At 45.1% G+C, this 21,440-nt stretch overlaps 2 protein-coding genes across 4 annotated transcripts in view; one reads left to right on the forward strand and one right to left on the reverse strand.

Moving 5' to 3' along the window:
* COMMD1 (copper metabolism domain containing 1) overlaps nucleotides 1-21,440 on the forward strand; it is a 179,892-nt gene that overhangs the window by 152,648 nt on the left and 5,804 nt on the right. The gene's annotated exons all lie outside the window — the stretch shown is intronic.
* LOC132246505 (syncytin-A-like) lies at nucleotides 11,092-20,206 on the reverse strand. 3 transcript variants are annotated; one of them, XM_059719649.1, is made up of 2 exons: nucleotides 19,592-20,206; nucleotides 11,092-13,677 (listed from the first exon to the last, which is right to left on the reverse strand). In XM_059719649.1, exon 2 carries the CDS (start codon nucleotides 13,230-13,232, stop codon nucleotides 11,748-11,750), a length of 1,485 nt encoding a protein of 494 aa, XP_059575632.1. In that variant the 5' UTR covers nucleotides 13,233-13,677; nucleotides 19,592-20,206; the 3' UTR covers nucleotides 11,092-11,747. The 3 variants fall into 3 exon arrangements, with proteins under 3 accessions (XP_059575632.1, XP_059575625.1, XP_059575630.1); XM_059719642.1 differs by having other exon boundaries at nucleotides 11,092-13,840; XM_059719647.1 differs by having other exon boundaries at nucleotides 11,092-13,856.

The following is a 21,440-nucleotide window of genomic DNA, read 5'->3' on the forward strand; positions in this document are numbered from 1 at the left end:
GCAGTGGCGGTAGTCCCCCCCGTTCCCCAGCGGGCTTAGTTTAAAGTCTGGTGGAGCAGGTCAGCCAGTCTGGCTGAGAAGAGCCTCCTCCCCAGGGGAGAGAGGTGGAGGCCATTTCTTCCCAGCAGCTCGCTGCCTCTCTTGCCTAAGAGCATATGGTGGTCATGGAAGCCAAAGCCTTCCTGATGACACCAGCGCCGCAATCTTTGGTTCACTACCTGGATCCTCCTTACCCCGAGACTGGGAAGATCAAGGAGAACACCACCTGTGCCCCCAGATCCTTTAGCCCCACTCTGGCATTTAATCATGTTCAACTGAATACTTGTACTTCAGATTTGAACAAAGGACAATGCTTTTGAACTCCATCACCTTCTGATATTTTAATGAAACTCCTGCTTTCCATAATCCTTTTTGCCTCCCAGAGAAGTATTTTGTGTATTTCAGTAGCACAAAGTGTTAATAGAGCTAACAGTAATTAATAATGACAAGCTAATATGTTAAGTGTGGATGCAGAACCACCTTGAATCAGCAAACTTTCTAAACCCATGTACATTTTTTGGCAACATGAGTTGTAGCATGTGCAAAAGTTATTGTTGGTTCTTAATCGTGCACAAAGAGTTTAACATGTTTGGATTTCTTTCCAGTCACATTTTATATTTGAATTTTTACTTTATGTTGTCAGTTGTGAAGTCTCAAAGAAATACCAACCAAGGGAATGATTTAAAATATATAATGATGTATGCAAAAACATAGGTAAGAGAAGAAAATATGAACTGTATAAGAAAAGTAGCTACAATAAGCTCTTACTTTTGTGAAACGAGTAATTTATATTACTGTCTATCAAATAGAATCACAACCCAGTAAACCAATTAATTACTTTCTTGCCTGTTTAGGTAACAACAAACAGGGCTAATTTGTTTCCATACTGCAGCTTTTTCATGAGCAGACTGATGCATCTACACTTACTATGCTGGCTGTTTGCTCATCCGTGTATTCTAGGAAAACATAGGCAGTTACACTGCATTGTCTCCAGTGAGCAAATGTACCCAAAAGACATGTGCACACAGCAATGCCCTCAGGGGTGTCCTGTGTCACAGAGAGAAGGTAGGTGACAGGATGTCTGCGCTGCTTTACTGGCAGTCCTGGGGGCACCTTCTCAAGCTTGCTCCATCCACCACTCGCTTGTGCTCCTACTTCACACATGCCAGATCTGGAAATGAGGCGGCATAGCCAAAATGATGACATCCTCTCCCCTTCCTGCTGCTCTCAACAATGCCAGAGACAGATCTCAAGAGTGGTGAAAGGATTGCTGTTCACCTTGCTTCACTTAATTTCCAGGTTTGGTTTGTGCAGAGGGAGAGTGGGTGAGTGGGGTATTGATGAGAACAACATCCATGGGAGTACAGGGAAGATGAAATAGACCTACCTAGAGAGGCCAGTTAATACAGTTACATAGAAGTTGTTGGAAATCTGATCAATCCCACCAAATTAATGCCAAATTCTAGTTAAATAAGAAAATTATATGACAACCTAGATCACTAACAAGGATTACATATGGCAGGTTGTCAAGCATCACAACCCTGGTGAACTCTCCCAGATGGATGTTTGCCAGGATATCATGTTAAGTCTCCCAGTCAAGTGGACCCACATGCTCTTGAGCTTCCTTTGGCCTAAGGAATCTGCAGCAGTTTTCCTTTCCTTAGATCCTGGCACATTTTGTGGGCACAAGCTTCTCTCTCTCTCTTTACCTTTTGTCAGTAGTAGGGCTTCATAATCCAGTTGCCTTAAATTCTCAGAACCTGTGCTGTTTCCCGAGATACCTTGGTAGCTGAAGTTAACTTTGTCTCAGGGTATAAACAGACATTGACTTTGGAATGGGATCAGCTGTGCCAGGCTGTGTCCTGGGACAGAATGTGTCCCCTGTCACCTAGGGCCATTGTCCCTGAGGGTCAGATCCCTGCTGCTTCAGGGACCTAATCCTGCAGGACAGCATGCTTCATTGGCAGATGTGCACCCTGAGTCAGGGTGTAACAGCCTGATATGCATGTTGCAGGAGTCCCCTGCAGGGGGATTCCTGGGACATGCAATAAGCAAATAGATGTCCTTCCCTATTAGGCACCATACACTGTGACGATCTTTGGTCACGGCAATATTTTTGGGCATGTGGAGCATGACAAGGGGCTAGAACATCTGTTTGCACTCTCAGAGAAAAGAATGCAAGGATACATGGTTGGGGTATCCTATCGTGTATGTGCATATGTCGACATGCACTTTGCACAGGATTCTAAAACACCACTGTCCTTTACTTAGATGTGACAAAGGAAAGACCACACAAACGAGTAAACCCTACACGTGCTTCTGTGCCTGAGTTTCTTCTCTCTCTCTCTCTCTCTCCATGATCGTCTCTTGGAGAAACTGGCCAATTGTCGCCTTGGGTCCCCCACGATCCACTGGCTGGAAAATTGGCTCCGGGGTCGGACCCAGAGAGTAGTAATTGATGGAAGTCACTCATCGTGGTGTCCTGTGACCAGTGGGGTCCCCCAGGGCTCTGTCCTTGGACCCATACTGTTCAACATCTTCATTAATGATGTGGACACTGGAGTCAGAAGCGGACTGGCCAAGTTCGCCGATGACACCAAACTTTGGGGCAAAGCATCCACACCAGAAGACAGGTGGATGATCCAGGCTGACCTGGACAGGCTCAGCAAGTGGGCGGATGAGAATCTGATGGTGTTCAACGCCGATAAATGCAAGGTTCTCCACCTTGGGGAAAAAAAACCCGCAGCATCCTTATAGGCTTGGCAGTGCTATGTTGGTTAGCACTATGGAAGAAAGAGACTTGGGGGTCATCATTGACCACAAGATGAACACGAGCCTGCAATGCGATGCTGCGGCTAGTAAAGTGACCAAAACGCTGGCTTGCATCCATAGATGCTTCTCAAGCAAATCCCGGGACGTCATTCTCCCCCTGTACTCGGCCTTAGTGAGGCCGCAGCTGGAGTACTGCGTCCAGTTTTGGGCTCCACAATTCAAAAAGGATGTGGAGAAGCTTGAGAGAGTCCAGAGAAGAGCCACGCGCATGATCAGAGGTCAGGGAAGCAGACCCTACGATGACAGGCTGAGAGCCCTGGGGCTCTTTAGCCTGGAAAAGCGCAGGCTCAGGGGTGATCTGATGGCCACCTACAAGTTTATCAGGGGTGACCATCAGTATCTAGGGGAACGTTTGTTCACCAGAGCGCCCCAAGGGATGACGAGGACGAATGATTACAAACTACTACAAGATCGTTTCAGGCTGGACATAAGGAAGAATTTCTTTACTGCCCGAGCCCCCAAGGTCTGGAACAGCCTGCCGCCGGAGGTTGTTCAAGCGCCTTCATTGAACACCTTCATGATGAAACTGGATGCTTATCTTGCTGGGATCCTATGACCCCAGCTGACGTCCTGCCCTTTGGGCGGGGGGCTGGACTCGATGATCTTCCGAGGTCCCTTCCAGCCCTAATGTCTATGAAATCTATGAAATCTCTCTCTCTCTCTTGCATTAGCTTAACTGACTTTGGCTAATATCTCAGTTAAACAGGATTCCTCTGTTATGAAAGCAAGTCCCTCTTTTCCTGTGTGGCTCTGTGAGTTTTCCTGAACCACCCAGTCTCTGCAGTTTATAAAGGTTGGCATCAACATCTTCATTTCTTTACCCTGCTGCTGGGGATTTTCCACTCTTCTCTTTCCTGCTGTCTGCAGAGAAGTCAAATGTGCTTCTTACCTCAGCCCAATCTTTCTCCAAGGTGCTTCCACCTGAGTAAGTAACTGTTACAGTTTAACAACCAACATGTCCCTGATTGGGCAGCTACATGACCACATTGAGAGTCCATGATGGGTTCCACAAACATTAAGGTCTCCCATGATACAGCAGCGTCCTAACATAAACCTCAGTTTGTAAATTGTATGGAGACAGATTCCTTAAATAGTCACAGTTGGTTACTAATGAGAGTATTAGTTGTGCTGTAGGTAGACTCGAAGTGTATTTAGCACCCACTATTTTGCTGTTTACAGATTTGATTTAAAGTTATAATCTGGGTAGGACATAGATTCCATGAGTCTGCATACGCTTGAATGTCTAAGAATACTGTATACTAATTAAACAGAGCCGTATGCAAGTTTAAAGACTGTACCTAGCTTATCTGATGAGATAGATGCCTAACAGGTTGAACAGGTGTTACTACCAAGGGCAGTCCTGTTCCACCTTGCTGAAGTCCCTGAAAAACTATTAGTGAGCAAAGTGGGTGGATCCTTGTGACAGCTAAGATGAAGGCATGCTGCAAAAGCAGACACATTATTAACATGTTTTCAGAGACTCCAACAAGGTAAAATAGGATCACACATAGGCATCTGAGGCTGGAAACAGACATTACCTTTGTGCTACCATAAACAATGTTATGGTGACACAAAGCCCAAACAGACATCCATGCCCTTTGTCATGCCACAGATTCCCTAAATCACGGATGCAGCAGCAGGGTATAGGATTGTTGGTTGTAGCCGTGTTAATCTAAGGACATAGACAGAAAAGGTTATTTTGGGTAGATGTGATATCTTTTATTAGACCAACTAAATAGTTGGAAAAATTGTTCTTTGCAAGCTTTCAGGCACAAGTGCCCTTCTTCAGGCGTAGGGAAAGTCTGTAGGGGGTATACATTTGTGATGCTTTTCTGTGGCAGATATCCATTTGCTTTATGGCAGGAGAGTATGGGCAGCTGAGAGGTGCCCATGTTCCCCAGCTGTCGCAGGCAGGCACTCCTGGAGGGTCCAGGGGCCCAATGCTACATGCCTCGGGAATTCCCATGGAGGACTGAGCCCCAGGAGTGCTTGCTCCAGTTTTCCTACTGGCTGAGTTGCGCCCCTTCAGCTGCTTATATAGTGCTGCCACAACACAACTCAGAACAAAGAGTGACATCTGCGTCACCTAGTGGAGCAGATCAGCTGTGCCAGGACGCATCCCAGCTCAGCTGATCCTGCTTCAAGGATGATGTATGCTTATAGCCTGACTACCACTTAAATGCCTAATAGATAGAATAGGATCTAGCCCCTTTGATTCTGTGATGACAACTCCTTGCTTAAAATGCACCAAATAATAGACCCAGGACATTTTCAGTGAGCTGCATCACTGTGGGCCACAGTGGTTCAATCAGTGGTTCACAACCAGGGTGAGGCTGCCATAGTTTGATGTGCCACCACTGCTGCTATGGCCCGATGGCACTGCCCAGTGTGCTTCTGTTTCTGGGAGGCATGTGCAGAGCCAGACTGGGAAGTGGCTGTGGAAGGTGCTCCATCCTGCATTAGGGTTATCAAGTAATTCAGACAAGAGTGATCCTTCCTATTGCAGCCAGCTCTGTGTGCGGGCCGGGCCCCGATCCCGCCGCCATGTGCAGGCCGGGAGCGAGCCAGGCCCATTTTCGCGCACGCGGGCTGTGGCCAGCAGCCCGGGCATGCGGGGTTGGAGAGAACCGGCGGCGCGGTTTGCTACGCGCGAGCTAGAATTAGTTACGGAGGCGTAATGGTTGATTAAAAAGATTGTTTACTTACACCAAAAGATGGTTGCGGTGCAGGCAGAAAACTTGCTTGAGTTACAGTTACAGATAGAAAAGAAGAGAGACTGACTAGAGTTCCTCCCCATGAACACTCTTCTAGTCCATCTGGTTGGAGGCTGTAAACCACGAGCCCGTCGGACCAACCGGAGAAAGTACGTACGGTAAAGAGCTCTGAATACACTCAGTCACACGAAGTTTGCTAGGCTCCGTGGATCCAGCTTTAGTATACAGGACAGGATACGTCTAGGAATTTATCGGCGGCGGGGAGAGGCTAGAGGCTGATCAGACCTCTGTTGCCTGCTTGAAATGCGTTGGGTCCGTGAGGATCTGCAGCGCTTAGAGATCTTCACACAGCGTGAAGTCTCCTCCTCCTGGTGTTCGTGGAGTCCTCCAACTTGGGCGGAAACCACACAAGTTTTTAATACGGCTAGCAAGCCAATCACTAGCCGCCACGTGTGAATAATTTGGAACTAGCCAATGGTGGGGCACAAATTTGAATACGAATGGCGGGAACTCCTTGCAACGTGCATCTCTGTGCTGCAACAAAGAAATGCACCCTGCAAAGAAAGCTACAAAACGGCAGGAACTTCTTTTGCACCCGGGGTTCTCCTTTGCAGCGGAAAACTCCACCATGCAAAGAAGCTGCAATTTGGTGGGAAATAATTCAGTGGTGCCAAAGCACACACAAAACAAAAATCACAACTTTGGGTTGTGACACTCTGGACATGCTTCCTGGAAATAGAAGCATGTGGGGCAGTTCTACCTGGCAGTAACCGCGACTGCCTAGACAGACAGCCGGTTGAGAACCAGCACATAGATGTATTTATCTTCAGGCTGTCACACCAGTGCTACCACTGCATTAGGTCTATCTGAACTGATAAAGGTTTATCTAATCTGATTAGGTATTTCGAAACCTGCTTCTAGTGAGCAGTGGGACAGGTCCTCTACTCTACCTACCATCCATATGCTACATGAGCCCTGAGAGGGGGGGAAAAACTGTGTTAACACTTCTTATTTTATTATAATTTAGCAGTTTTAGTTCTTGTGTCATGAACTGGGAAATGAGCACAAAGAACCCCTGGAGCAGAAACAGGGGAGAGAACAAGAGAATTAACCTCTGGACAGAGAGGTGGGCAGACTCCCATACTTTTATCAGACCAGTTTATTTGCTCTGAAGACCACATCTAAAACTGAGATCCAGTTTTCTCTCACAGAAATCATAAGGAGGTTTAACATTATGCTCCAGAGCTTCTTAAGATGTTTTCAACCCTATTTTGCGCACAGGCTGGATCCCAACAAGGGGAGTGGGATGGTATATTGGATATATCGTATGAATTTCAGACTAAGTGATACGTTAAGAGCCTGAGAGTCTTAAAAGCAGTCTGTGGACTTTTTATTTCAAATGGATTTCTTGCTTTTGTTTTCAATAAATAAAGAAGTTCTGAGAAGGTGGGGGGGAAGGAGTTGTTTTGTACTTAAAGAAAAAGCATATTCTGCACTTTTCTTACTAGTGAAATACCTCGGATAACAGGTTTGATTTACCAGTTTTGACTGGAGATCTTTTAGAGGATTAAATAATTAAACTCAAGTTATTTTAACTCTCCAGAGAATGGATGAGGGACTGAATGTTTCACAAAGATTTTAAGCAATCTTTTTTTTCCCCTTTGAGCAGTTGCCAGGCATTTGAGTTAAACAGGTGCCATGTGAAACAAAACAGTATTCCAGACAGTCTGTTTTAAAGCCTTTTCGACTGCTTGGCTTTCAGGCTTTGTCTGAACAAGAGTGTTGTATTGATAACTATATCAGGGCTGTACAGTGGTTTCTTGCAAGCCACGTGGCCCCCAAGGCCGTGTCCAGACAAGCGGGGGTGTACACTTACAGCGGCACAAATTTGTGTTGCTATTTTGTGTTGCAGCACATGCCCCTGCACATGCCCTTTGTTGTGGGCCATGCCCAGCTCCTCCCAGCTAGGCTCCATGTGCTGCTGTGGGTGGCGCTGGCTGGGGCATAGCATACCTCAGCACAGAGCCAGCCAGCAGGCAGCCCCCGCATGGAGGTGCCCTGCGTCCTAGCCAGCCAGGGAGTGGTACATGAAGACGGGAGCAGGCAGTCCCAGGCTGCCTGTTCCCCTGTCTCCGTGTGCTGTGGAGCCCCCGCACTGAGGCACACCGCAACCCAACAGAGTGGCTTGTGGGGGCATAGTGTGCCTCAAGATGGGGGAGCAGGCAGCCCCGGGCTCCCCTGTTTCCATGTTTGTCCCAGTGCATACTATTTTTGCTGCTTTTTTTCTAGGGTTTTTGGTTTTTTCTGCCACCAGGAAATCCCAGTACCAAATTTTGCCCCTATGCGGCACATTGGAAGTGCCAGACATGGTTTAATGTGTAACACATGAGGTTTGTGGTGCGTCAAAGTACATGTGCCTGCATGTCCGGATGCTCCCCAAGGGACTAAACTGCTGCCTCTGGGCTCCTGGTCCCAAGCACTGATTCCTCCTTTGCTTTTTGCTGCTGCAGCTAGAGTCCCTGGGCTCCCTTTTTTTCCAGCTTCTGCTACCTGTCTCCACCCCTGGGTGGCTGAGGGATCCTGTGGCTGGAGGGATCTGGGGCCCCTGCATGGCATCTGCATTAGCATGGTACAGCAGGAGCTGTCTACTGTGTGGAAGGGGGGTGGGTGGTGTGTGATGGGATGGGGGTTGGCAGCATGTGGCACATCTGCACATGCAGGACCCTTTCACAGCACAGCAAATCTTCATGATGGGAGCCCCAGGGCGGTTCATGCGGTGTGTTGGGAGTCTGTGGAATGGGTGAGGGAAGGGGAAGCTCATGGCAAAATATGCGGCCTGGGGCTGGGGGGCCTGCACGGTGCATATTTCAGGGTCCTGGGGCCCCCAGGCACTCAGAAGTTGGACAGCCCTGATATAAGTAATGCCTTTTCTCTATGGGAAGATTTTAGCAGCTTTGCAAGTTCGGTTCACAGACTAAGTGAAAGTTCGTATTCTGGTATAACAGTGGCTTTTTTGATTTTGTTTAAACCTGCTTCCAAAGTGTGCCTGTACGTGAGCTTGGAGGCTGCTCCGACACATGTCGGAGCAGCCTCAATTAATCAAGTCTGCTGGAATGTGATAATTACCGTACTCTCATGTCTCGTGTATCAGCATCCCTGCATTTCAAAATGGCAGCAGGGGTACTTGAACTAAAGCTTATCAAATGAGCTTTAGTTAAGCACCCCTGTCACCATTTTGAAGCACTGGGACACAGATACATGAGACTCTGTGGCACTTTAATTAGAGTGACTCTGGGATCCACTCTAATGAAAACACTGCCCCCCACACCTCTGGAGTACATATAAATGTGCCCATAGATAGAGTCTTTAAGTAAGCAAGGTATTTCTGTGTAAGTGTCTATCTCAGGGGAGTTTATATCTGTACAACTGCTTCGATTTAAATTCACATCCTACAGTAAAAAAAATCCTACGTAGACAAGGACAGGACCAGTTTAGAATTGTATGTAATTAAATATACCAGATCCAACTTTCTTGCACAGATGAGACCTCAGTCTCTGTTGCTGTCCTTTGGCAGTCCTCCATCAAAACAGGGTAGCGAATATCTGAATACAAGCAAAGCGAACCAAACCTTGTGGTCCACCACCATCATACACTGTCATGAAGCCAAAAGAGTCCACGTGTTCTTTGTCCTCTCTGCATGTCACTTCTAACACATTACTGTTGTGACTAGATGATGCCATTCATGCTGTATGACTCCAGCAGGTTACAGTAAAACTAATGCCTAAAAATTTAGGGGCAGAGGATATTTTGGAGAAGGGTAAGTCTTTTATTGGATCCACTGCTGGTTGGGAAAAAAATTAAGTAAGCCTTTGAGCACAAACTGCTTTATTTATTTTTTTTTTTGAAGCAGCTGCAGCTTGAGCTAAGTAATGAATAGACCAACCGCCTGTGAAAAACTCCATATGTAAATAAAAGCAGCCTGCCTAAAGGAATCCTGTAGGGCTATAAAAGAGCAAAGAAATATTCTTGGGGTTAGCTGAAAGGTGATGGAAATGCAGTAGGAAGCATGGTGCCTGAAAGCTTGTCTAACATCTCTTCCAACCATGCAGTTGGTCAGATAAAAGATATCATTTCTACCCTCCCCATCCCCAAATATCCTTGCTTCTCACATTTCCTGCACTGTCATGGATAAAAATCTGGGACCATTCATTATACAATCTCTCTCCCTTCAACTCCCTCCCAGGAGGCATAGACATACTAGCCATACTTTCTGGTGTCCAGTGACATGATTTCCAGTTGACCCCACACAAATCACTGAGTTTTGCTGTTGACTTCAATCAGGCCAAGACTGAAGTATGGTGTGGTCATACTCTCTGAAAGGTCAAGGTAAAACCTCCCTATAGCTTTGTTATTGAATTTTATTTGTTTGGTTCCTAAAAAATGAGCCTGTGAAACATTAGCATATTAAAAGAGCTCAGTTATATGAATATAAGGAATGCTATATCCATCATCTTCTGATATAGTGGGACTTTTGTAGAGAAAAGCTGAAAAATATTTCCCCGATAGGTTTCTGAGAAGAAAAGTTTCAAACCTGCCCTGGTCTCGGACCTAGAAGTGTATTACTGTACATTGAAATCCTGTGTTCCAGTTCACTGAGATTGCACCCAAATCTGAGGATTGGAGTTAACGTTTACCAACCATCCTCATTCAGATGTGGAATAGCTCACTCCATCGGGAGCATGCGAGGTTAGGTTACAGTACAGTGACACTGTAAAGCCTCAGGTTATAGAATAACTGTTCATTTGAAAATCTGCCTTCCCACAATTGTTTTCCAATCAAGGCATGCATGGGAAGATATTCCTGAATTTAAGTTGTCATTCATTAACTCCTTCATCCTTGGCATGAGAAAATTTTATAAATTTCTAAATGCCTTTTCAAGCGTTTGACCTAGATTTTTTCCATTGCGCACTAATCGGACAGGAAGCTACAACAAAGCAGAGTGCCAAATGCAGATAAGCTGCTAAATTCCATACCAAATATTTTAATACCACAGACTGCTCAAATTTAACTTGGCTTCACAAGGGTGTTTATATATTTTATGTGTGGGCTTCAACATGCCAAAGCCTTTTCTGTAAGATATAGCATTAACAGGCATTTTAAAGTATAGACACAAATAGTGGGAGGCTTTCTCTTCAACTCCTAATCCTAGACTTCACACCCATATTAATACAGTTCCTTGATGTTTCACATTCCTTAGCTGTCAAATTGATCAAATTATATTAAAAATCCTTATGAAACCCTCACACTTGAGTGATTTGATAAATCACTCATAAGACTTAGAATTTCAATGGAGAACTCTGGACATAGCTGTGGGGTTGAGGCATCTGCATTCATTCTGCATATCTTTATCCAACGTGAATTTAGTTACAGGGCTATGCTTCACCATACTGCTTGGAATCAAAATTAATAAAATGTTCTGCTTTAAAGAAAAGGCATAGGAAATGATCAGAAAAACTTTGAAAATATAATCTTATTATGAAATGTTCAGGAATTATTGGATTAAACTGTAATTAGGAGATGATGCAAAATGAGTTTCAGTTGTGATTTAAATGAACAAATGTCGTGGAAACACACACAGAGTACTTTTGGGTCAGGTCAGCAGAAGCTTTTATTCAAAAGAAACTACAGCTGTAGGGGGAGTTCCAAAGTGACATGGATTTCCCAAGCACTTGGAAGGGGTCCCCCCCCAAGAGCAAAATCAGGAGGCTTATATACTTTTTAACAGTCGCTTACAACTAACGTGATCATATAGTGAAATTAGCATGAAAAGTGGCTATAATATTACTTCATTATTTCTTTGCTGTTATCAGGATGGGAATTATGGGGGAGATGGGGTTAGTTCACAAACCTCCTTCTTGCACCTGGAAATCTACTTCGTACATACTTTTTTTTTTTTTTACCTTCAAGGCCGCGGTGAGCGAAGCATTTGCAGAAGAGTTACAAAGAACAAACACTTGCCCTTATCTGTTCTACTGTACCGAGCCAGCAATTCTACACAAAGCGGTTATGTCATCTTATAACTAAAATAATCAAAGTTTAAGGCATATATTTTTTCTGATTCCACAGCCCCCCCCTTTGAGACTATTTAGTCTTACTTTAGCCTTAAATTTCCATTCTCATGAGCCCCTCTATTTCATCATGCAGCCTTTCATGTTTTCTTTCAATCTGCTCACACTTTTGTAACACCATTATGCTAGACTCTGCTGTGGGTTTTCTTGCCTTGCTAAAGCTTCCCCTGCTGGCTTTCACGCAGCAGAGGATCAGTTGCATTAAGACATAGAACATTATCAGAACTATCAAGACAAACAATATTCCATACAGGATTTTCTTGCCAAGGGCCCCGAAATCTGGGAGCCAGGAGGTTAGCCAAGACCACATTTCTTCTAGACCCCAGTCAGTATTTTCTGAGGCCACTTGATGTAGGACCCTTAACTGATTTCGGATTTTGCGAATGTCAGTTTCGATTCGCATGTCCTGATTGACATAGACACAACAGGTGGAGTTTACTAAGGCACATACTCCTCCCTGGGATACCAATAGGTAATCTAGGGCTATGTGGTGTTGTATAGTTACTTGTGAGATCTGGGAGATCTCTTTTTGCAGAGCCTGAATTGCATCCGCAGTGGCATTTCCCATAGCTTCCATTGTGGCTGAAATGTTAATTATGGCTAGTTCCAATTCTCTTACTCCAAGCCACGGTATGAAGGTTCTCACAAATCGATGGAACCCTGTGTTTCTGGTAGCTAAGGGGTTAACCGCCCTTTTCATGTGATGGTTGAAATTTTTTACTTGTTCCAGACATATTGCACTATGCATTTCGAAACCAGGGATAACACGTCCAAGAGTGCATGCCCCCACCCAATTCCAGGGCAAGATTTTATGAGCCCTGTTTCCGCAGAGCCAGTAAAGGCCTGGGGCAGAAAGGGTACTCAAATCTCGACAGTTGTTGTGCCCTATCCGGCACTTTCGATTGATATGCATCGTATAGGACGGTCCACGTTCAGCTGCTATCCTGCTGGACCGAGATATATTACAAGAAGTAAAATTGGAGTGAATGTAAAATTCTGATCTGTTTGCAATGAGAGCAACATGAGGTTCCTTAGAAAAGTTGTAGACCATGAATCCTGTACAATTGAGAGAGGGTACGTTACCCAACAGGATTCCACTGGTGCTACTAGGGCTATAATCTAGAGTAGTTAGGCAATGAGGGTAGTGTCCTACAGGTGTGGCTTTATTATAAGCTCTGGTGTTGTTGGATCTGTAACAGAAAGGCGCCTCTACTCTTGGGGAGATTATCCAGTTAGCAGGGGCGGCCCTCCATTCTTTAGGAGCGGACCGATGGGCAGCTAACGAGTAGTGTCTAACGAAGCCGCCGTTTATTGTTCCCCATTGCTGGAGGGATATTGGTACTCCGATCATTGGGATTCCTTGGTGTAGGTGTGCTGGGCTGTGAGAGCATATCCAGCAGTCACTTTTATTTCCAGCTTGAGCCACCGCATGGGAGATCTGCAAATACAAATTTTTCTCCCACCCCCCTTGGGTGATACTGAGATACCCAAGTGTGATATATAAGGATATCGGTGCCATTTTTAGATACAGGAGGGACAAAGAATCTTAACAACAAACATAACCAGCACCAGTAAGAAAAAGAACACTACCAGCCAAACCCAGGATGGCAGCCAAAGTCTTTCTTCGTCCTCTGGGCTCAAGTTACCTAAAGGACTGATAATGTCGGCTCTTGGTCTTGATCGAGGTGGTGATCTTCCGAATGGGAGCATTCACTTTCTTCGAGGCTGAAGATGATATCTTCGTTCTTCAACTGATGAATCCGGCTGGGCTGAGGTGTTGGGTGCAGGGGAGAGGTTACTAGCACTTGCACCCTGATGCTCCTCACTTGCCTGAGTGAGGTCCTGAGGGTCTTTGTCCTTGGCCTCAGGGAAAGATCCCAACCTTGGTTGGAATACAGCTGCTTCGGGGTCCAATGGAGGTGATACCTTCTTGCAGTGCGAGGCGTGAGTCCACGTTTGGTGACCTTGGCAACGAACAGCAGAATTAGTGGTTAGAAGTACCTGGAAAGGTCCTTTCCATCTGGGTTGAAGTGCGTTTTTCCGTTGATAGACCTTTACGTAGATCCAATCCCCTGGTTCGAGGTTGTGACAGGGAACATCCGGTGGTTGAGGTAAGGCTTCTTGGACCTGTGAATGAACAGACCTGGCATACTTCATTAATGCCTTGCAATAATTTAGTACAGTTTCATCAGTTAATTGTAGGTCTGTTTGGTGAGGGGCAACAGGTGGTGTAGCTGGCATCCTCATGGGTCGTGCCATGAGTATTTCATAAGGGGTTAGGCCATGTTTTCTGTTAACAGTGTTTCTAATGTGCATAAGAGCAATGGGCAGTGCATCAGGCCATTTGAGGCCTGTTTCAGCACAAATCTTCGAAATGCGCGTTTTTAAATCAGAGTTTTTACGTTCTACAGCACCACTTGACTGTGGATGATAACTACAGTGTAGGTGTTGCTGTATGTTGAGTGCTTGGCAGATGTTTTTTACTATCTGTCCTGTGAAATGGGTGCCACGGTCACTATCTATTGTGAGGGGCAATCCAAATCTAGGGATGAATTCTTTGAGCAATTTCTTTGCTACAGTGATGGAATCAGCACGTACGCATGGGTAGGCTTCCACCCATCCAGAGAACACATCAATAATAACAAGAATGTATTCATAAGAACAGCACTTAGGTAGCTGCACAAAATCAATTTGCAGATTTACAAACGGTCCCCATGGAGGGGGATGGGCTGCGGGTGTCGTTTTTACCCGTTGCCCAATGTTGTGAGCTAAGCAGATGGGACAGGAGCTACAGTACTGTTGTGCCATGGAAGGAAAATTTGGGGCAAACCAATTTCTTTGTACTGTAGCAATCATTCCTCCTTTGCTCGTATGGGCCACAGAGTGGGTTAAACGAGCAAGATGTGGCAAAAGCTCTCTAGGCGCCACCAGGCGGCCGTCCGGGGAGCGCCAGAGAGAGTCGGGGTGCAGTGAACATCCTGCACGCAGCCAGTCATTTATTTCCTTTTTTGGGGCCTGATTTTGAAGAAGGGCCAGACTTGAAAGGCTAGCCAAAGGAGACTGGTCTGCTGAAAAACACACAAAAACAGAGTTAGGAGCCTGTGGGCCAGAAAGGGCCGCATTTCTGGCAGAACGGTCTGCCAGATCATTTCCTCGTGTGACATCATCAAAGGGTTTCTCATGAGCTTTACATTTAACAATAGCAATAGCAAGAGGCAATTGAACAGCTTCTAAGAGCGCTTTTACATAACAACCATGACTGATTTGGGTCCCTGATGAAGTGAGGAACCCTCTTTGTTTCCAAATTTGTCCAAAATCATGAACAACACCAAAAGCATACTTAGAGTCAGTATAAATGGTTGTGGTTTGATTTTTTGCAAGAATGCAAGCACGTGTTAAAGCAATGAGTTCAGCAACTTGAGCAGAACGAGCTTGGGGTAAAGAATAGGCTTCCAAAACAGCATACTGAGTGCATACTGCATATCCCGCAACTAATTTGCCTGCATCATTTCTAAGACAGGAACCATCAACAAACAAAACAAGGTCAGAGTTCGGGATAGGAATGTCCTTGAGGTCAGTTCGAGGGGTTAACAATTGAGTTGTGATAGACAGGCAATCATGAGGCTCACCATCAGAGGCAATAGGCAGAAGTGACGCAGGATTCAGAATTGAACAGCGATTTAAGGTTACATTTGCAGCTGACAGTAGAAGTTTCTCATATTTAGTAAGACGGGAATTGGAAATGTGCTGAGTTTTGCCCTTGAGCAGAAGGGCCATCACAGCATGTGGAACTGCAACGGTTAAAGAGTGTCCCAAAACTAGAGAATCTGCCTTTTCAACCAACAAGGCAGCAGCTGCAACTGAACGGAGGCAAGGAGGAAGTCCCGCAGCTACGGGATCAAGGGCAGAGCTGTAATATGCAATTGGGCGATGCTTTTCACCATGCAGCTGAGTGAGTACTCCTAAAGCGATTCCTTCCCGTTCATGACAAAACAAGGTAAAGGGTTTCTTATAATTAGGAAGTCCAAGAGCAGGAGCAAGAGTGAGGGCTTGCTTAAGGACCACAAATGCTTGTTCGGCTTCAGGAGTCCAAGGGAGGGGTTCCGGGGTGGTATCATGAGTGAATGCTTGCAAGGGTTTTGCGAAAGCAGCATAACCCAGGATCCACTGTCTACAATAACCCGTTGCACCTAAGAATCCCCTCATCTGTTTTCTAGTCATAGGTTTGGGAATGTTGAGGATAGCTTCAACTCTACTAGGGGAAAGGTGTCGTTCTCCTGCTGAGATATCATGCCCTAAATAATGTACCTTAGACTTGCAGAGCTGCAATTTAGATTTTGAGGCCTTGTGGCCTTTCTGAGCTAAAGCTGTGAGGAGTGTCAAAGTATCTTGCTCACAGGCCTCTAAAGTGGGTGAGGCTAACAATAGATCATCAACGTACTGAACAAGGGTGGACCCCCCTTTGAATGTGATAGGATCCAAATCTTTTTTTAGGATCTGGGAAAACAGGGTTGGGGACTCTGTATATCCCTGAGGGAGTCTTGTCCAGGTATATTGAAATCCCTGATAAGTAAATGCAAACAGATACTGGCTATCCTTATGAACGGGGATAGAGAAAAAAGCAGAACAAAGATCCACTACTGTGAAATATGTAGCATCTGAAGGGATACAGGAAAGAATAGTGGCAGGGTTAGGGACCATGGGGAAAGCGGGTAACACAGCGGCATTTACAGCTCGAAGATCTTGCACAAAGCGATACGTATCTTTACCAGGTTTTTTGACAGGTAGGATAGGTGTGTTGCAAGGCGAGCGTATTGGGACAATAATCCCTTGCTCAAGGAGTGAGGAAACGACAGGCTTGATCCCTTCCTCAGCTTCCTTTGAGATGGGGTACTGTGGGACACGAGGAAGTGGCTTGGCAGGGTTCAGGATGATACGCACTGGTTCAGCACTCAGCATGTGCCCCACTTCATTCGCATGGGTGGACCACAGCTGTGGAGGTACTCGTGCCAACAGTTCCTCTTGCAAGAAGGAAGTGTCAGAATCAGAGTACTCCTGGGTTAGCAAAGCCACAAGCTCGGTTTCCCTATGTTCCGGTACCTCAAGGTAAACACCATCTGGGCTACAATAAATCACGCATCCCAGTTTACACAGCAAATCCTTACCAAGAAGGTTGACAGGTGCACAGGGGCTAAGAAGAAAGGCATGATTTTCAGACAAAGGGCCAATAGAGATGGAGACAGGTTCAGAGACGGGATGTGGGATAGGTTGTCCGCCTATACCGACAGCATTTACAGTTTCAGGAGAATAAGGTAGAAAAGGAAACTCAGCAGCCTTTAGCGTGGAGCGGGACGCTCCGGTGTCGACAAGACAGGAGACAGGTTTACCAGAAATAAGGCATTCAACAAACGGACCAGATTGGTCAGTAGCAAGCAAAGGAGCAATGATGTCACTGTCCCTCAGGCTGTCCTATTCAACACTGGGAAAATTGACAGGAAGTGGAGGTGGGGGCTGGGGTCTGGGTCCTTGGCCGGGGCGGTTGGGGCATTCTGATTTCCAATGTCCTTCTTGCTTGCAATAATGACATTGGTTCCCATAGCCTGGGTTTTGTGGGCTCAAGGATCTATCTCTTCCCCTGAATCTACCCGGGCCTCCCCTTCCCCGTCCTCGTCCCCTTCCTCTACCTGGACCCTGCAACTGAGAAATCTGTAAGGCCATTAACTTAAACTCGGCACTGTCTTTAGACCATTCCAATTTGTTATGAAAATGGTTAGCCGCAGCAAGGACTTCAGTCAAATCTTTAGTTTCCCAGCCAATAATTAGTGTTTGAATTTTCTCAGCAATTTTAGGGTTAAGTCCCTGGACGAATGCTGCCACTATTGCTTGTTTAGCATTTCCGACTGGGTTATCCATTCCTGAGTATCGTTCAAATGCCTGTTTGAGGCGTTCTAAATAGTCACTGGGGTGTTCATTTTTGTTTTGTTTACAGGTATTTATTTTGGTCCAGTCTGCCTTTTTTGGGCAAATTGTGAGAACTGCCTGAACCAAAGCATTTCTCTTGTCAATAAAGTCTTGGCCAATCCCTGGGTTTTGATCTGGCCAAGTACAGGCAGCGTACAGACGTAGCATAGTCTCCTTGGGCAAAATGGATCACACGAGCTGATTAATGTCAGCCCATGTTGGATTATAACAATTTATAACAGTCTGCAATTCTTCCTGAAATTTTTCTGGGTCTTCCCTGATTTTTGGGAACTTTTGAGTTAAATTGTAGCGATCACCTGGAGTCCAGGGTGCATGCACAGTTACTATATTTTGTCCATCGGTGCCAATGCCTGGCATTTGTCTTAGGGGGTAAACATGTGCAGTTCGGGATCTCAGATTGATGGGAGATCTTTCCATGCCTATTCCCATTCTTCTGAATACACCTGTGGTGGGTTGTGACCCAGGAGTAAATTGCCACACTGGTGATGATTGAGTGGCAGATATGGTGGATGAGTCCGGACTATTAAGCTCCGTGGATGGATTTACTGAAGGAGCTTCAGCTAATGGGTCACTAGCCTGGGTTGCAGCCTGATGTTGAACCGGTTGTTGCTGATGTGGGAGTCCCAGGAGAGCAGGGTTCGAACAAAGGTCAAGGATATCCTCTGCTGGCTCCGGTGGTGGGGGCGCCCCAGGCAATGCTGGATACATTGGAGCGGTGGCCAGCGTGTAATTTGGGGGAGCAGCCAGTTTCTCCCGAACAGCTTTTAACTGCTGTTTTAATTTTTCTTGAGAGTCTTTTAGGCTCCTAGTTTGAGATTCTGTCCGCCTTTTGGACATTTCATCATACCAATAAAAGAACGCGTCCCACTGGTTTTGTGGTGTTTTGGATCCACGGGACTCTAACGCCCCTCTCAAGTGCACTATTTTATCCTGATCAAATGTTCCTTCCTGTGGAAAATGTTTCACAGGATCATCCCTAGTATACCAGTTCCACTTATCCAGGTACTTGCAAGTCTCGGGAGAATAGTGTGTGTACATAAAGTACGCCGGAGTCCCCTTAGGGGGGACAGGAACCTGTTTAGACTGACTTGTTCCCATTTTCAGTCACACAGGGAGACGTAGGAGAGGCTTATTTAGGATGTCCGGGCCGCTCAGTGCCTTGCCCCGCAGTTTTTCACTGCCCAGACAAAAGGCTTCTGACCCGACACCGGCTCATAAAATGGAAATGGGGAGGGAAACACTAGAGGGATCCTTTCACTCCTGCTTTGGGCAGAAGCTACTGGGACGAGGGGTTTGGAAAAGACAAAATCACTCAGACGCCCTGTCCACTGGGTCACGAGGTTCCAGTTGGGTCCCCTTGCTTTCAAAACTGCCCTGTCAGGCAGAATTGGGGCGGCTGAACCCAACCGTAGTCTCAGTCCTGGTCAGTGGCTCATATTTCTAAATACACACACACACATTCATTCAATAAGCCCTGTCCACTGGGTCACGAGGTTCCAGTTGGGCCCCCTTGCTTTCAAAACTGCCCTGTCAGGCAGAATTGGGGCGGCTGAGCCCAACCGTAGTCTCAGTCCTGGTCAGTGGCTCATATTTCTAAATACACACACACATGCACATTTATTCAGTCAGCCAGACCTCCTACCCCACACCGCCTTAGTTAATTAACTACAAGCTCGATGTGCTGTTGGATGAAGGTGCCTCAAACAGTTTCTCCCTAAAACGTACGTTACCAGACACAAAATGGGATCCTTTACCAGACAGAAAATTTTAGCCGGCAGTAAGGTTCAGACTGACCTGTTTTAACAAGGTTCAGATCCAGTTACCACGGCCAAGTTGGGAGCCTACAGGCAGTCCTCCTCCGAAACCCCAATAGAGATTTTGAATTAGGTCTCTTACCTCTCAAGTTTGGCGCCTCAGCGTTCGGGGGGGGTAGCCTGCGGTCCTCCTTCCTCAGCCTGTGTTCTGGATCCGAGTCACGGCACCAGGAATTGTCGTGGAAACACACACAGAGTACTTTTGGGTCAGGTCAGCAGAAGCTTTTATTCAAAAGAAACTACAGCTGTAGGGGGAGTTCCAAAGTGACATGGATTTCCCAAGCACTTGGAAGGGGTCCCCCCCCAAGAGCAAAATCAGGAGGCTTATATACTTTTTAACAGTCGCTTACAACTCACGTGATCATATAGTGAAATTAGCATGAAAAGCGGCTATAATATTACTTCATTATTTCTTTGCTGTTATCAGGATGGGAATTATGGGGGAGATAGGGTTAGTTCACAAACCTCCTTCTTGCACCTGGAAATCTACTTTGTACATACTTTTTTTTTTTTTACCTTCAAGGCCGCGGTGAGCGAAGCATTTGCAGAAGAGTTACAAAGAACAAACATTTGCCCTTATCTGTTCTACTGTACCAAGCCAGCAATTCTACACAAAGCGGTTATGTCATCTTATAACTAAAATAATCAAAGTTTAAGGCATATATTTTTTCTGATTCCACACAAATTATACACTTTTGAGTGTATATCCAAATGCCTTGCATAGAAAATTGGTCCATCATATGTATAATACAGAAGTTATTGTAAAGTGAGTAATAGAACTAGAAAAAAATAGCAGAAATGGAGACCAAAGGATTTGCAGTAAATAATATTGACAATGAATGTTTAGTTAATTGAATTCCTTTTTAAAATATTCAGATGAATGTTAGTACATAGTACCCACAATTGTTCATCTAATGAAAATGTATATGTACCATAGATGGCTTTTATAAATGGCTTTTATAAATTATACATTTAAGTTCATATTGCTGATTTGTGCATATACCTGTGGTAATTTCATATGCAATTTAAGGGTAACATTAAATGCCTGATTTTTCAGGCACACTTGTTTCCCAGGCTTCCTGAAACCTGGACCATATCATTTCACTGGACGAGTTTATGCTTTTAATAAATAAGTTGCAGTGCCTTTATTATTTACTTTGCTGCATTTTGCCTTGTCTTTGCTATTCATGTTATTTTCTTTCTTCCGTTTTTCTCTTAATAAAAATAAGGGGTCTTTTCTAGTAAAAGACAGGAAGCAAAGGGTATATTTTTTTCTTTTGCACATATGGGAAACTATAGATTCTGTTTAATTTAAATATCATTTTTTCTAAGTATAGGTAAAAAAATCAAACATTAAATCACTAGAAAAAAATGCCACTTGAAAAAGTCTCAACCATTAAATACTAAGTTAAGTGTATAGAATTAAGACACAGTAATGTCCGATATATATTAAATGTGTTGGAAAAAAATGTAGTTTAATTCAGACAGGAAGCTGTCCTTTATTCTTACAAGATAGTTTGGCGAATCCATTCTGTACAAAGGATCAGTGGATCTTCAGTGAGTCAGACTGCCTGGAAGGCTGAATATTCCAATATCTCTTTACAAAAAAGAAACCTTCCTTTTTGTTTTGCATGCTATTCTTATATTTGAAATTAGGGTTTGTTTTCTTCTCAAAATTGGAACACCTGGAATTTTCCCATGGTGTTGTTTTTAGCTTTTTCTTTCTCACTTGAGTGTCTCACACGGCCCCAGTCTGTCACTGATAGTGGCTCTATTCAAATTAGCAGTATTTTACTTATTTCCCAGTGGTTTTTTTGCCATTGGTACTAATTCACCTAGAATGGCATTTAAGCTATGGCCATGTACACTTGCAATAACTAAGTGCTATTTCCTAGATTACACAAGCAGCCTTTTCTGACTGCATACTCTGT

This window comes from Alligator mississippiensis, chromosome 1 (assembly GCF_030867095.1).
Source record: "Alligator mississippiensis isolate rAllMis1 chromosome 1, rAllMis1, whole genome shotgun sequence".
NCBI lineage: Eukaryota > Metazoa > Chordata > Crocodylia > Alligatoridae > Alligator > Alligator mississippiensis.